This window comes from Bos indicus x Bos taurus, chromosome 26, assembly GCF_003369695.1.
Source record: "Bos indicus x Bos taurus breed Angus x Brahman F1 hybrid chromosome 26, Bos_hybrid_MaternalHap_v2.0, whole genome shotgun sequence".
Classification (NCBI taxonomy): domain Eukaryota; kingdom Metazoa; phylum Chordata; class Mammalia; order Artiodactyla; family Bovidae; genus Bos; species Bos indicus x Bos taurus.
The window spans coordinates 42,677,748-42,695,193 of record NC_040101.1 but is presented as its reverse complement, the minus strand read 5'-3'; the positions used below and the strand labels follow the sequence as shown (position 1 = coordinate 42,695,193).

The 17,446-nt window shown below is 39.8% G+C and overlaps 1 protein-coding gene across 1 annotated transcript in view; it reads right to left on the bottom strand.

The window, feature by feature from the left end:
• The window catches only part of LOC113884567 (putative neutral ceramidase C), a 65,471-nt gene that overhangs the window by 33,117 nt on the left and 14,908 nt on the right, over positions 1-17,446 (bottom strand). Inside the window, exons 5-10 of the mRNA XM_027529214.1 lie at positions 16,466-16,642; positions 16,071-16,198; positions 14,878-14,955; positions 4,111-4,231; positions 2,179-2,304; positions 319-405 (exon numbers count right to left, since the gene is read on the bottom strand). Of these exons, the coding sequence (XP_027385015.1) occupies positions 319-405; positions 2,179-2,304; positions 4,111-4,231; positions 14,878-14,955; positions 16,071-16,198; positions 16,466-16,642 (717 nt within the window). The remainder of the gene's footprint in view (positions 1-318; positions 406-2,178; positions 2,305-4,110; positions 4,232-14,877; positions 14,956-16,070; positions 16,199-16,465; positions 16,643-17,446) is intronic.

Sequence of the window (17,446 nt, the reverse complement as noted above, 5' to 3'; positions counted from 1 at the left end):
ATACTACATTAACTGAAAACTACAATCTATCATCTAACTGCCTGAAGCAAGCACTCTGGCCGAAAGAATGTTTTCCTGATTACCTGCTTTTAAATGTACTTCCTGTAGGAAGTCAGTCACAAGCAGAGAGAGGCTCCTGTGCGGTATGTGAAACAACCTTCCTGATTGACAATAAACAGCATTCATACCTCAGACTCCTTGGCGCAGCTTGAGCTCTTGCTGTCTTCCTCACAAAGACCAACTTCCCAATGAAAAATGTCAGTGGATTTTAAGGTATAGTTTTGAATGAAGATAAAAGCAGCAGGGCCCACAGCTTACCTTTGCTTTGTCATATATTATCCGTCCTATGATTTGTGTACTTTCAAACATATCCTGTCCAGGTCCCATAGCCACACACATGCTAGGCTGGAACAAAATGACGCGAGATACGTTCTTAGTGAAATAAGTGATTCTTTCAAGGGATGGAAAATAAAAAGCGAATCTGTGCAAACAGACTTTCTTTTTGGCTGTGTGGCCTGTCGGACATTTGTTCCCCAACCAGCCAGGGACTGGATCCAAGTTCCCTGCACAGGAAGCGGAGTCTTAACCACTGCACCACTAGGGAAGTCCCAGCAAAGAGATTTGTTTTTAAAGCCACATTCCAGCATCTCTTTCCAGATGTTTTCCCAATTTACAGATTATGAAAAACAAAATCATTCTGGAATTAGAGCAATGAACGTTGCTAGAATTCATCTATTTCAACATAAGACATAAAATCGATGCATAATATTCTATTGCAAATACGTATCATAATTTATTTAACCATTTCATGTATGAATTTTGGAATTTAACAAATAATCATCCACTCTAATGTGAATTAATAATGTGTAAAAATTTTGTAAATGAAGGGTAACAAAGACTTTTTTTCATTGAATTATAATTGATTAAAAATGTTGTATTAGTTTCTGGTGTAGGAAGACTTTTTTCTTACTTTTTTAAAAATTGGGGTATCATTGCTTTACAATAGGAAGACTTTCTATATAAAATAGTAAAGTAGAAGAGAAAAGTATAATTGTTAAAAATATATTTCTCATTGGGTGGATGAACTTGACTGGGATAAAATAAATAGCCCAAACATAGTGTTTGATAAAAGCAAAATAACAGGTGAAATATTCTGTAAACACAAAGAATAAGAACCAGAAACTAGACCCTGCTGCTCATGTCAAAGGTGGAAAATCTAAATGCAGATGAGGGGAAGCAGTTAAATAAACAGTGGTATAGCCTCACTTGTTGAGTGTAAAGCTTACTACACAGAACTATCTCGAGTGATTAAGAGATTTTTAAAAGACAAATTAGGTAGAAAACCCAAATTCTGGACAAAAACAAAAAAAAATCTCAATAAATAAGTTATAAAATATTGTTCATGGATGCACACATGTAGGAACAGGTGTGATAGTGGTAATTTGGGGGAAAAGGAGCAGGTGGAGGGGAGGAAGGTAAGCAGGGACTTTCACTTTTTACTGCTCTTTAAGATTTCCGTGTGGTTTGAGTTTTTGTGGTGGTGGTGGTGTAGTTGCTAAGTCATATCCGACTCTTGCAACCTCATGGACTGTAGCCTGCCAGGCTCCTCTGTTCATGGGCTTCTCTAGGCAAGAATGCTGGAGTGGGTTGCCATTTCCTTCTCCAGGAGATCTTCCTGATCCAGGAATTGAAACTGGGTCTCCTGTGTTGCAGGCAGATTCTTTACCAACTGAGCTACAAGTGAAGCCTCAAGTTTTCACAGCAACACTTTTTTCTGTTTTGTAATTTATAAGAAAAAGAATTTTGATGTTACATTTTTAGAAAAACCCTAAAGACGTGACAATCGGAGAGAAATGTCTCAGGCAGGCAGTTTTTGTACTAAATTGTGACTTCAGAAATGCCAAGGCAAAATGTATCAAGCTGTCCAAGTTTAGGAAAGGATATTTAATCTGTGACATTTACTAAATTGTCTTACCATTCAAAAAATATAAGCATCAAATGGAAAACTATAATTTTATCCAATCAAAATTTAGTGGGTGCTTTTGAGAAGAGCAAATGCTAGCAGTAAGTAGGCCAGAGTATACTTGAGGAGAACATAATTGTAAATAAACAGTGATTACTTAAACATAAAATGTCTGTGAGATGCAAAAACAAAGATTTAATGTCATTATTACCTACCCCACCAATGGGACAAGAGCTATTGGCGTTATCACAAGACTCTCCCGTGTTGGTGCATTGCGGGCCAAGAACATTGGGGGAAACATCTCCCAGATTTGATGAAGCAAAAGCTGCTACATATGGTCCCTGCCAAAAGAAACATCCAATTGCCTTGTATACTTTCTTATTTACTGCAATGAGTTCCATTAAAAAGGCAGACATTCAACCCACTCTGGTGAACTATTCAAAATCATTTGCGCAGGATAAAAGGAGGATATTTCTCAGGTACAATATTCTGAGAAAGATTTTTGTTTCTGTAAAGACTCACATTGCAGTCAACATATATATTATTACTCACAATATTCCAATTATCAGTGAAACTATCTTAAGAGAGTTTCAAATTTGTGTCTCAAACAGCAACATTTTGACAAGAAATACAATGTGCAACAAGTTATAAAATGCCGACATTGTGCAACAAGTTATAAAATGCCGACCCATAATCTCATGTTTGGCGTTGTACTTGGAACTCAGAGACCCATTTTTCCTTTAAAAATAAATAGCCTATTGGCTTAAAAAGTAAAGAGTCAATCTGGATATTTCTGCTGTACAACTGAACCTAAATATTAGCATCCACCATCCAGACTTGCCCTCCACATATCTTTTCTCTATCTCTTCAACCAGAAATAACTACATATAATCTTTTTTCAGTAGGGTAAGACCTTAATCTCAACCTAACTGGTCTACCATTTCACCTTAAGTGTCTTAAATTTACTTAAGGAAAGAGATAATCAAGCATAGGAGACTATGTGTCATTTCTTATACTAAAAAAAATAATGGGAAATTACTTCCTTTTTCCTAAAAAACAGGCTAAAATGAAAAATCAAATAGAAGATTGTCAATAAAGGAGCTAAAAAGTCAAGCCAAATGTTCACGGGGCTAGTATTGTTACAACAGAACACTTAGTCTAGTCTAGGGCCTGGGGTTCTCATCTCGTCATATATCCTCCTGCATTTCGGGTTTGGATGCTGTGGTTAAGCAGAGCAGGGTCCTTCCTCACCACTTACCTATCAGCAGTCCACAATCTACACAGAGCCGACAAGCTTCCTGAAGTACACGGACTAGATTCTGGGACCCCCCCAGCTCTGATCCCATCACTCACTGCATTTCAAATACCAGTCTAATGGATTAGGATTGTCTCTGACTTAGGCCATATTGCAGGAAAGTACGGAAAAGGCAATGACACCCCACTCCAGTACTGTTGACCGGAAAATCCCATGGATGGAGGAGCCTGGTAGGCTGCAGTCCACGGGGTCACTAAGAGTCAGACAGGACTGAGCGACTTCACTTTCACTTTCATGCATTGGAGAAGGAAATGGCAACCCACTCCAGTGTTCTTGCCTGGAGAATCCCAGGGACGGCGGAGCCTGGTGGGCTGCCGTCGATGGGGTCGCACAGAGTCGGACACGACTGAAGTGACTTAGCAGCAGCAGCAGCAGCAGCAGCAGGAAAGTAGAACAAAGTCTTTCAAAGGAACTTAAGAGGGAAGGCTGGACCAGAGAAGAGAACTCATTCCCTGCCCTCATTTGGATTCCTACAGCATTAAGAAGGTGCTTAATAATTTTATATTTTTGAAAACAAAAGTAAACATCAACAGTTTCTCATATCTCATATCCAAGTTGATCAAAAACTATTATATGTTGCAAAAATCTTTAATTTGTTCTTCCTAATCCAACTAACTGAAACTTTATGAAGTCATCAATATAAGTAGTATTTGACACAAAGTCAATAATCATTTAAATTTTGTCTTTCCTGATAAGAGAGGATGGAGAATTCTCAGTATGTGATATCCATGATGACACTTTCCTCTGAAGATCTGAATCAGCTATTCTGAACACTGCATGAATGATGATACTCAGTAATTAAGATGAAGCTTTCAGTGACATAAATTCTCACCTCTCCAGGTAGATAACCTTTGTTCTTCTCTTGCTCAAAAAGGTAAGATGCATAACCTACGTTGTCACTATTTACAAGATGATTGGTGTTTTTCATGCTGACTGGGTGGATGGCAAACCAGCTGTAAAAGAACAAGAAGACCCAAGTTAATGGTGAGAACCAAATAAATGGAGTCACAAATGATATCTGGGAGCTTAAGTTTCCACCAGAAGGGGAAAAAAAGTGCTATTGACAATAGGTATTCTTTCATTGTTAATGAACTTAAATTACAAATAATATACTCAAGAAGTCTGATCACTTAAATTAAGAATACAAAATTATTATTACAAATATTCCATTACTGTCTTCTTCTATTGTAAGCTTTTAACAAGAGCCAATACTGGGTAGTTACCCGACAATATACCTACAGAAATGTATCAACATAGACTTTGTCCTTCAGGCAGGTACATACATAATAATTATTTGAATCAATCCTATCCAATTCAATAGACATTTACCAAGAGTCTGCAGTGTACCAAGCACTGAATCAATCAGTTTACTCTAGAATCTTGCAGAGGACAAAGATGTAAACAAATGGCCTTGATACAGTGTGACAAATGCTATAAATAAGGAGTCATAAAGTGTTTGGGGACCACAGATGACTAGCAATTAATTCTTAAAGGCATTCCAGGGAGAAAGAACAGCAGAATAAATGCACAGGGGTATGAAAGAGGATGCTATGCCTAATTCAGTATACCCTTATGCATGGTAATACCTTGTTTAATTGTAAAGCTATAGAGTTTACAAGTTAATTTCACATCTATTACCTCATTTTAACTTCACAGCAACCCTGAGAGGTAGGCTCTTATTACCTGCATGGTACAAGGTATCTCAAAGAAGCAATATGGTGGCCCACTTGTCATAGAGGACCAAGGCTAAAGCTTGGGCCTTGTGACACCTTGTCCAGTGGCTTTCATAAGATCAAACCTCCACCCAGGTGAAAAAGGTGTGTACAGGATAGAAGGCTGTATAGCAGACTATCAGGAATACTCAAGAAAAGAGAGATTCCAATTCATAACTTTTCAAGCTAATTTAGGATTTTTAAAAAATCTTTTGATTTTTCTTCACAAAAAGCTTTTAAAATATTTTTACCCAAGTCATATGGTGCACAAAACTGAACATTCAATAGCTCGTTCAATATACATGTAGTTAACTCTGGCTCTGTGCCAGACACCAGGAACATAGAGATGAATGAAGCATCACCTCACCTTTGAAAAATGCTTCACCCTTGAAAAATGTGACATCTGAGCTGGCACTTAAAAGATGAGTAGGAACTTGGCAGGGGAATGACTAGAGAAAAGTCATCTGCAACAAAAGTATGGAGATAGGAAGGAAAAGATGCAGTGTGTTCAGAGACTGGATGGTCAGGGGGACCAGGGTAGAAAGGATGAGGGGAAGGAGAGAGGGCAGTTGATCTTTTCATTCAATCAAAATGAATGCATAATGTGGTTGGCATTATGTTAAACCTCAACACTAGAGTCAGGTATGTTCTCTGCCATCAAGGAACCATAATATAATATCTGCCATCAAGGAACCATAATATCTGGGGAGAAAGCAAAAGCAAAAAATTTTGGCCTACTAATTAGACTATAAACTTGAATTATTAATTTTCATTTACTTTAGGCCTCAGAAAATTGATTGAACTTTTCTCTACCAAACTGAAAAAAATAGTAATCAGAAAAGTTATTTGCATTTCAGAATAGGAAGATGCTGTATCTTTCCTCCTCTGCCCTTTAAAATATATGCTATAAAAATATCAGGCTTGTTAAAGCAAACAAAGTACTTTGGTAAGAGATGAATATTTATAAAGATATGCAGAAAAGTGGTCATTTTAATTTTAAAAACACTTACCATTTATTTTATCTGGTCAAAAAATATTCATCTAAGTAAAGTTCAAAAGAGAGGAAGAAAGGTTTAGGTAGTTTCAAAAGAAGTGAGAATACAGCCATAAAAAGATGTTGATGTCCTTGATAATAAGCATTTCGAAACAATGACTTTAAAATAATGTCACAGCTAGAGCAAGACTCTACTTGATTCACCATGATGCAATCCCGGTACTGAGAAAAGTCAAGAGATTTGAGATCTAATCATTGTAAGTAGCAAAGTTAGTTCAAATTTCTAAAAAACTTCTGAAAAATCAATTTCCATCATGCTCAATGGTAAAGAATCTGCCTGCCATTGCAGGAGACTCAGGAGAGAGGGGTTTGATCCTTGTGTTAGGAAGGTACCCTGGAGAAGGAACTGGCAACCCCCTCCAGTATTCTTGCCTGGAAAATTCCATGAACTGAAAAGCCTGGCAGGCTACAGTCCATAGTATCCCAAAGAATCAGACACAACTGAGCACACACACATACACAGTGAATCGATAAACTGCAGATTAATACAGAATAATTATTCTCTCTTCCTGTGTAACTGAAGTATTTCTAGTGTTTCTTTCAATTCGGACATTGTGTATTTCCTGTTGTGAAAAGCCAAATGCAGAAATGAGCTCTTTAAACATTCTGAAACAGTAATAACCCATCGCAGGTTCTGTTCTCTCAGATCTGAGCTGCCCTCTTCACATGGAAGCCAAGGTCTGAACAAAGGTGACTGGCAAAGGGGTAAGTGAAGGCTGAAATCTGGCTCCCACTCAGCTCCCAACTGAAGCACACCTCCATCAGCCCAGAGAATGCAGCATCTTTATGTGCTATGCAGCAAGTCCTATGCGCCAGGTATGGCCATCGCCAACCTAAGTGTCCACCAAAGGGGAGAACAAGAACATTGTACCTCCATTCAAAGGCAGTGGTCATGGAAATGTGTGACAACATGGGAGATCTTTGGACAAATACAATATACTACACTGTTCAGTTCAGTCGCTCAGTCCTGTCCTGCTCTTTGAGACCCATGAACCACAGCACACCAGGCCTCCCTGTCCATCACCAACTCCCAGAGTCCACCCAAACCCATGTCCATTGAGTCAGTGATGCCATCCAACCATCTCATCCTCTGTTGTCCCCTTCTCCTCCTGCCCTCAATCTTTCCCAGCATCAGGGTCTTTTCAAATGAGTCAGCTCTTCTCATCAGGTGGCCAAAGTATTGGAGTTTCAGCTTCAACATCAGTACTTCCAATGAACAGCCAGGACTGGTCTCCTTCAGAATGGACTGGTTGGATCCCCTTGCAGTCCAAGGGACTCTCAAGAGTCTTCTCCAACACCACAGTTCAAAAGCATCAATTCTTCAGCACTCAGCTTTCTTTATAGTCCAACTCTCACATCCATACATGACCACTGGAAAAACCATAGCCTTGACTAGATGGACCTTTGTTAACAAAGTAATATCTCTGCTTTTTAATATGCTGTCTAGGTTGGTCATAGCTTTCTTTTCAAGGAGTAAGCATCTTTTAATTTCATGGCTACAGTCACCATCTGCAGTGATCTTGGAGCCCAAAAAAATAGTCAGCCACTGTTGCCACTGTTTCCCCATCTATTTCCCATGAAGTGATGGGACCAGACGCCATGATCTTAGTTATCTGAATGTTGAGCTTTAAGCCAACTTTTTCACTCTCCTCTTTCACTTTCATCAAGAGGCTCTTTAGTTCTTCTTCACTTTCTGCCATAAGGGTGGTGTCATCTGGACTCAAAAGTGTCACCCCAAAATTCATGCCTAGCAGAACCTCATAATGGGATCTTATTTGGAAACAGAATTTTTACAGATGTAAACAAGGTAAAATCATACTATCCTTGGTTGGGTCTTAAGTCCAATGACTGGTGCCCTCATAACAAGAGGAAAGCAACAGAGAGACACCCAGATATGAGGAGGTAGGAAATGTGAAGATGGAGGCACAAACTGGAGTGATGTATCTATAAGCCAAGGATAGGATTGCTGGCAGTCACCAGAAGCTAAGAGGAAGGCATGGAAGTGATTCTCCCTCAGAGCCTCCAGAAATAACCAACCTTACCGTTAGGTAGGAAGTTAGGCATGAGCAGCCAGGAGTGTCCTAGACAAAAAGGATGCAGGTTGATCTCTAAACCCCATCCCAGACACATCCAGGAGGGCTCACAGATATACTACAAAAATAACCACAGAGACTTTTCCAACTTCTACGCAGGTGCTCTCTGCACACAGTGGATACAAACTAACCTCGGGGGCTTCCTCAAGTAACCTTAGACATCTAGGAGCCCATTAAGGATTCATAAATATTCTACATATGTATATGTCTGATTATAACAGACCGAATTATGGGAAGACATGTGCAACAAAGCCTGGTGTTACATAAGTTGCAACTGTCAATCAGCCTTGAGTATATGCCCATTTGCATTTCCTTTCCTTATTGGTGGTGGATACAAGCCCTATTTTGCACAGTTCAGTTCAGTTCAGTCGCTCAGTCGTGTCTGACTCTTTGTGATCCCATGAATTGCAGCACGCCAGGCCTCCCTGTACATCACCAACTTCCAGAGTTCACTCAGACTCACGTCCATCGAGTCAGTGATGCCATCCAGCCATCTCATCCTCTGTCGTCCCCTTTTCCTCCTAGCCCCAATCCCTCCCAGAATCAGAGTCTTTTCCAATGAGTCAACTCTTCACATGAGGTAGCCAAAGTACTGGAGTTTCAGCCTCAGCATCATTCCTTCCAAAGAAATCCCAGGGCTGATCTCCTTTAGAATGGACTGGTTGGATCTCCTTGCAGTCCAAGGGACTCTCAAGAGTCTTCTCCAACACCACAGTTCAAAAGCATCAATTCTTTGGCATTCAGCCTTCTTCACAGTCCAACTCTCACATCCGTACATGACCACAGGAAAAACCATAGCTTTGACTAGACGGACCTTTGTTGGCCAAGTAATGTCTCTGCTTTTGAATATGTTATCTAGGTTGGTCATAACTTTCCTGCCAAGGAGTAAGCATCTTTTAATTTCATGGCTGCAGTCCACAGGGCACCACCAAAAGGAGGAAGAGATGGGAAGTGTAAAAAGGGGAAGTCGAGAGGGATTGCTACAATTCCTATGTCTGTTCAATAAAAGATCTGTCTGCCTGCACTGTAATTTGTCTGTTGTTTTAAACTCTTTCGTCCATCGCTCCACATCTTTGTAGGAATGAGACAAGAACTGAGGGAGAGAAATAAACTAACCCGACACTTCCAAGACCGTGACTTTAGACTTCTGGCACTTCTTGATCTGCGACAGAAAAAATTTCTGCTGTTTTAAACCAGCAGGTCTCTAGTGATTTGTTATGGAAACCCTAAGAAACTAATACAGAGACCATACATTTTAGTGGCTTAGAGCTCTGGCATTGGACATAAGTTATTATACCTAACCTATTTGAAACTCAGTGTTCATATCTGTAACATGATAGGTAGTATCCACTACATGGCATTTGACGATTAAGAGAACAAATGTATCTGAAGTGTTTAGCACACAGACTGGTCTATGCTAAGAATGGAATAAATCTTCACTGTGATGATGCTATGTTGATTTTGACACTGCTGCTGCTGCAGTAAAGATGATGATTGAAAGGAAAAAAATTATACAAAGCTATGTGTACATATATGTATAGTTAATAAGATAAATACAATATTAAAATATATGATGCATGTGCCTGTGTGTATTCAACACATGTTTATCACCCCATATAATATAAGCTTTAAATAATTAAATGAAGAAACCCTTTCCTCTTATGACAGGGACTTGAGAGCTTACAAAATACCAGTGTGCCCTCTAGTTCTCAACTCCACTGGTAGGGTGGAGCATGTGAATCTTGCTAGTAACATATGAGCAGAAGACCACCCAAATTTTATGACATTTTGCATGAATGGCAAATGTGTACATTAAAATCTGTCATGTGTTAAGCCACTGTAATTTCAAGGTCTATGGCATCACCTGGCATTAGTTAATTCGTCTCTTAACACACACCTAATCAACACATCTCTTTTTCACCTGTCTTATGTTCCTCCTTGCCCCACCCCATTACAGACAGTTGGGAAAAGGAAAGCAAAGAATGTTTCATTGTGCTATATTGGAAGGGCTATTAGGCCCAGAATTTTATGCAAAAGACAGCTTGAATGCAAAACAAGCAGATGCCATGACTACAGACCAGATTGCTCAAATTAAAGAAGGACAATGAGCCATAGCCAGAGAACAGCTTCTGAAGTCACAGGTAAACTCTGTGGCCAGTATCCTGGAGAATTGACCACCTCTACTCCAAAGAAGAGATGTCCATTCTCACTCATTTTGTGTTCTTTAAAAGTCCTGGATGGAAAAAAAACAAAAACAAAAACTCCCAGTAATGTCAATGGAGAGATATTTGGTTTGGGTGATTCCATTAAGTTCATTAAGTTACTGCAATCAAAATTCTTGCAACCCAAATAGTTTGATTAAACAAGCAACGGTAGTAAAGCAAGAAGTGGCCGATAAGAGTATTTATTTTAATTCAGGCTAACCACCCATGGGGGGGGGGGAAGCATGGTAGGCTGCAGTCCATGGGGTCACGAAGAGTCGGACACGACTGAGCAACTTCATTTTCACTTTTCACTTTCCTGCATTGGAGAAGGAAATGGCAACCTACTCCAGTGTTCTTGCCTGGAGAATCCCAGGGACAGCGGAGCCTGGCGGGCTGCCGTCTATGGGGTCACACAGAGTCGGACATGACTGAAGTGACTTAGCAGCAGCAGCAACCTCTGCCTCTAACTTTTAATTCGCAACACCCTACCTCACTGTCCTCTGTACTTCGGCCACATAGACCTTCTATCAACTCCTCAAACAGGCTACATGACTTTTGCACATATTTTTCTGGGTTAAATGCTCTTCTCCACCCCCACATTTTGCTGGTTAATTCTCAACCTGCCTTGGTTTTCAGTTCCACTGTCTTATCCTTGGGGACAACTGACGTCTGCATGTGTACTCAGTCATGTCTGACTCTTTGCAACCCTTTGGACAATAACCTGCCAGGCTCCTCTGTCCATTGGGATTTTCCAGGTAAGAACACTGGAGTGTGTTGCCATTTCCTCTTCCAGGGGATCTCCTGACCCAGGGATAGAACCCGTGTCTCCTGTATCTCCTGCATTGCAGCTGGATTCTTCACCCACTGAGCCATCAGGGATGCCTTTCCCAACTTCCCTGATCAAGTCAAGTTCCTTTACAGCTCTGCATACCTTCCTTTTTTAGCACTTAATGCAGTTATAATTATACATCGGTTTGTATGACTATTTGATCACCTTTGTCTCCACCAATAGACTATAAGTTCTATAAGGAACAATACCTAGGACATCGATTTTTTTCTCATTAGTGTATTCTATAGTATTAGTTCAGTTCATAACACATGTATTCTACAATATTTAATAAATAAATGAATGCATAACAATCTGTATGTGAAGGAATGTTATCATATTATACATCTACATTTGAGAAATGTACAAGTGGAGTCTCAGATTTTAAAGGATTTGCTCAAGAAGCGCAGACAAAGGTATTTGACTTCTGACTTGAGGACCTTTTACTAGAAATGAATCATTTCAAGGACTGGAAAGCACTGCCTGGCATACAGCAGGTGAGTGGTGCAGACTTTTAAGTGAAGAAATGAAAATAAAAATGAGAGTAGCAAAGAGTAAATGATGAGCTTCAACGTGGTTTTCATAGTGAATAGTCTTGGCCATGACACTGGGCAGGTTGCATCACTTCGGTAGGCCTCAGCTGAAATTTAAACTTGGTGACTTTATACTCTGTAAATCTGAGATGCTGTGCTTCCAAACTCCTCATACCTTGGGATTGATTCTATCTCACAGCAGGTACCTACATATGGTGGCTGAGTTACTTAGCAGCCCAAATTTGACTTTATGTTTTGGATCATTTTTAATGTATTCAGAGTAATTATCCCTATGCAACAAGAGGCAATTGCAAGGGCAATTACATCAAGGATAACATACGGGAGCTATAGAAACAATAGAAAGTTATTGCAGGCTGTTAAGCACAGCAGATGGAGAAGCATCATTATAACCTTGACAGTTGACCCTGGGACTTCCAGATATATTATATCGTTACATGCAAGGAAGCAAAGAACACCTGGCCCCCAAAATATCACTAAGTGTTCTCTTGGCATCGTTCAATGACTCAGAAACTAGTAAAAGGGAATCGTGAGTGATCTCAGTCATTCAGCCAAGAATTAGGTAGAAACTATAAGGGAAAAGACATCTTTTTCTAACAAATTTGGGGATTTTCCATCTAACTAGTCATACATACTGGAGAAGGTGATGGCACCCGACTCCAGTACTCTTGCCTGGCAAATCCCATGGACGGAGGAGCCTGGTAGGCTACAGTCCATTGGGTCGTTAAGAGTCGGACACGACTGAGCGATTTCACTTTCACTTTTCACTTTCATGCACTGGAGAAGGAAATGGCAACCCACTCCAGTGTTCTTGCCTGGAGAATCCCAGGGACGGGGGAGCCTGGTGGGCTGCCGTCTCTGGGGTCGCACAGAGTCGGACACGACTGAAGCGGCTTAGCAGCACCAGTCATACATACGTGTTCTTATCCTGACTGTCTCCTAACCAAATTCCCCAAAAGGTGCTCAAAAATCGAGAGGTAGCTTACCTTTCCAGATTCATCTCTCACCTACTCCCTAACCTAAGCCTATACTCTGGCCTCATAATGTAGTTTTCTCATGGCCCCCTGAGAAATCCCATGGCTCCTTCAAGTCCAGTTCAAATGTCATTTCCTCTTTGAAGCCTTCCACTACGCTCCCAGGTAGAGCTCAGTACCTCTAAATTCCCAAGTGATAGCACTGACAACCGTCTGATTTATATTATGATTACTTGTCTGCCTGTCTCTGTCTCTTTCTCCAGCCCTAACCATCCCACTAGCCTGTAAGACTCTTGAAGATAGGGTCTATGTTTGATTCATAACAATATACCTCAAGAACATAATTGCATGTCTGATATTTACGAAGACTACTGCGTTAAAAGCTAGGTGGCAACTAATCAATAGATGAATTAACTGTACTCAAAGAATGAATTGTATTACATCAACCCACATAATAATGTTTATTTTATCAGGGAATTTTTAATGACCTCACTTTAACCCCAAAGAACTAACTCCAATGCTAAGAAGTTCAAGCACACCAATATTCCAGTAATGGAATTTTCAGAAGAGGTACTGTGTTATTTACTTCTTACCTTTCAGTTAAAATTATTAAATTCTTTCTATGTCAGGCACAGAACTAGAGTTTTGCATGCTTTATCTCATTTAATCTTCAAATAATCCTAAGAGGTACTATTACTAGTCTCATTTTCAAACAGGATAGTTTGACGTATAAGTAGATAAATTACTTTCCTCAAGACACAGGGTTAGTAAGTGGCAGGGCTGGGGCCTGAATTCAAATCTGAAAACCTGTGTCTAAGACGGAAACATGAACTCCTTGCCACTGTGTGTTCTCCATGCAGTTAGGGCCACCCCTAGTATCTGAACTGATTAATCATAATCTTTAATGTTTCTCTTCACCTCTTATTTCTTTCAAGTTACTTAATTTTACTCACATAGAAACTTTCACCTAGATAGTTTATAATCCTCCCTGATAGATCCCTAGTTCCTTTACAAAGTTAGTATCAATATCTAAGGACTCATTTTATCCCTCAATTTTAGAGTAAGAAAACAGACACAGAGAAGTTAAGAAACTTGACCAAAGTCACACAGCTGCCAAGAATGAGAGTCCAGAATGAACCCAAGCCATTTGACCCTGGCACCCATGTGTTATCATCCACCTCCTTAGGACATTCGTGCATCAATCTGGAAGTCCACTGGACAAAGTGTCTGGGACTGTTTCCTACCCAGGCAACTCCTTAGCCAGTTCAATCAGAGCAACCCAAATCACATAGGAATACAAATGACTTATTGTCAAAGAAAACAAAATCCATGTCTTTTCTTACATATAAAATGGAGCCTAAAGTCTCTGCCAAGCTGTAATTTTACCTCATCTGCTTCCATCGGGTGGTCTCGGTTCTGCTTTCATCACTAATTGGCATTGTACCGCATTAGACTTAACTTATTCCTTTTAGACGGAGAAGGAAATGGCAACCCACCACAGTACTCTTGCCTGGAAAACTCCATGGATGGAGGAGCCTGGTGGGCTGCAGTCCATGGGGTCGCAAAGAGTCGGACACAACTGAACAACTTCACTTTCTTTCTTGCTGTAGTTCCTTTTGGAGAAGGAAATGTGAACCCACTCCAGTGTTCTTGCCTGGAGAATCCCATGGATAGAGAGGCCTGGTGGGCTGCCGTCTATGGGGTTGCAAAGAGTCGGACACGACTAAGCAACTAACACACACACACACACACACACACACATTCCTTTTAGAAAAACAAAGGTCAATAACCTCAAACTCATAGTCACTTGCCTGGTTGGTCAGATTGTTTTCTCATTTCCAAGAGATCACTGTCCTCTATCTATGATTCTCTTGATAAAGTAATAATAACCTCCACATGAGATCTTGATACAGTAATAACCCCTAGCATTTAGATTTATGAGTCTATCATATGTCAGACACTGTGCTTAACTCCTTCACTCAGATCCTTCATTCATATAATCCTTTTATTAGACCTAGGATGCTGAGAACCATACCCGAGGGCCCATGGCTGGATCCCAGCTCCAACTCAAACACTCAGCCAATTCTTAGCCTCTGCTGCCAATATTCTGGTCTCCTTTTCCCCTCTCTGTAATACAAAGAAATTTATCCAAACAGAATTTTTTTTTAAAAAAAGTAAACAGTACCTGATAAGACCCAGCTCTTCTCCATTCAGATCTACCATTTTCAGGAGCACCATTTCCTTGTCTGTATTTGAAGAATACCTAGTCAGCAAAATAAACAAACTTAGTGAGTTCTAGGCTAGAGCCTGGCCCTTGTGTATGACGAAGCAGAAGCTGACACAGAAAACAAAATGACTCTCAGTAAGCAAGGTTCCCTGACACCTGTAATCCTATGAACTGTATCCAGGGTCTTATTTCTTAGCTAAAGAAATGTTTGCAAATGTGACCAAAGTTAGGGGCATAGGTCAGCTAACTGGAGATGAAATATACATTTTTGAAATATTATAGGACATATATTATTTCTCATGGAAAGGATTAGTTTTTGAAATTTCTATTCATGTAAAATTTTATTGAAATCTCTTAAAAATAGCAGGGAATGTGCAAAATCAAAAGCATGCCTGACCTACAACTTCAAGTGTTCTTTTATGTCTTTTGAAGGGAAATCAGAGTATATTTTCTAAAAATCAACTTTGAAATCTATCAAAAAATATGTAGACAAATGTAAAATATCAGGTTGGACTGAGATATTATCTTATTCTGCCATAGTAACCAAGTACTTCTCTTCTGTCAAAAACCCAGTTTATCACATTAAAAAAATTTTAAATAATGGCCTTTCTTAAGTTGTCCCATTCAATTATGCCAGTTTCATGGCTTGCTCTTCATGCCAACTTCTTTATTTTTTTACCTTATCTATCTTCCTACATTCCCCTGGACTAAAATGATTTCTTCTGAATAATGTAATAAAAAGAGCTATTCATTAATTGAACAAATATGTTATGCATATTTTTATATTTTATAGATGGAGAAGCTGAGAGCCAAGAAATTAAGGTTTAAGTAAATCAATAAAGGTCACACACCTACAAAGTGATAAAGACAAGACCACAGGTGCACCTGATTTGAAAGCCTAGAGTCCTTCAAACATTCACATCCAATTCCCACAGCCAGCAAAGTGGGAAGATGCGTACACAGGTTTTTCTATGCTTCTACAGTCTCATTTCTGGTTGTCTTAGATTATAGACATGCTTTTAAATTATTTCAGCTTTAATACTCTTTCAGGCTCTCACCATATCCATCAACTAACAACACTGTTCTTAGATTTTGTTAATAGTTCCTAAAGGAAAGCACATGCATTTCATTCCGATAAGTGGACCCCTCACCTTGCTCTCTCTGACTGTGGATTCCAAAGGTAAGAAGTAGGACTTCGGTTGATCTGTGCACCATCCACAGTCCCTTTATTGATAAAGATTTTGCCTGGTTTCATATTTTTGTGTGCTATCTCAATGCTCTATGGGTTAAAAAAGAAAAAAGTTGTAAAGTTAGAAATCCTAGTGTGCATAAGAACTTAGTTGATATAAATAGAAGGGCCCTGTGGACAATTTCTTTCGTCTCCAACTTATCCCTGCTATGGGATGAAAGCTGGAGAGCCACAGGGCTGGTGTCATTCTGGGCTGGTATCCAAGATCCTATAGGAACTCTCTGTGTCATAAGAGACCTCTCCTAAGGTGCTGTAAGCTATGCTAAACAACAGTTGCCTCTAAGTCCCCTTGCCTACCTCCACAATGCCAGTGACCATGTACTCAAAAGTTCGATTGCTAAATCCTTCACTGGCAATTACAAATGTCGTGTACTGGAAATATCCTGCTGGACCCGAGTGTGTATGAGTGCCACTCAGAATAACATTGTCTCTTCTGTACAGGGAGCCGTATTTATTCTGCAGCCTGCTCAGGACCTTGAAGAAAAAAAAAGAACAATCAGAACTAAGAAGAGGAATAACGCAGGTGCTTAGCCTGAAAAAAGCTCTGATGAGGCTAATCACTGCGCCGGACATCCCCGTCAAGAGACCTTTCACTCTGTGCTTGAGTTCATCATCTCAGGAACAACGACATCAACAATTGCAATTGCTAACATTTTATAGATTCTTGCCGTGTGCAAGCACAATGCTAGGTATTACATCATGCCATTTAAAAATCTTTATAACACCACCAAGAGGTAGGTGTTTTTAATCTTATCTTTTAGCTAAGAACATTGATGTGTCCAGAAGTAAAATAAGTTGCCCAGTGATATAACAAATAGCAGAGTCAGACTCTAGATCCAAGTCTCCCTATTGACTTAGGAATCTCACCAGTTCATTGTCCAGACACTGTTTTAAGTACTAGGGACATATGAGGTCCCTACCCTGAAAAAGTTTTTATTCTAGTGAGGGAAAGATAAACATGTAATATTATATTACAGAGTGATAAATGATAAGAAAAAATATTGCTAGGTAAGGAAAAAGAATGTGATAGGCATTAGTGAGGAAAGATCTTTCCAGAGATGTTATCTTTCATCAGAGGCTTAACCAAAGAGAGCAAGATGGTCATGGAATGCCAGAGTTGGGTGGGGCAAGCACCCTGGGAGCAGTGAACAGACAGGGGAAAAAGCCCCTTTACTGTCTCATTTCCCAAAATGAAGAACTCAGTATTCCCAGACACAAACACTTATACTTTTGGTCTGGGGAAGACCGCCTGCTATGACCTGAGAACACCCCAGCAAC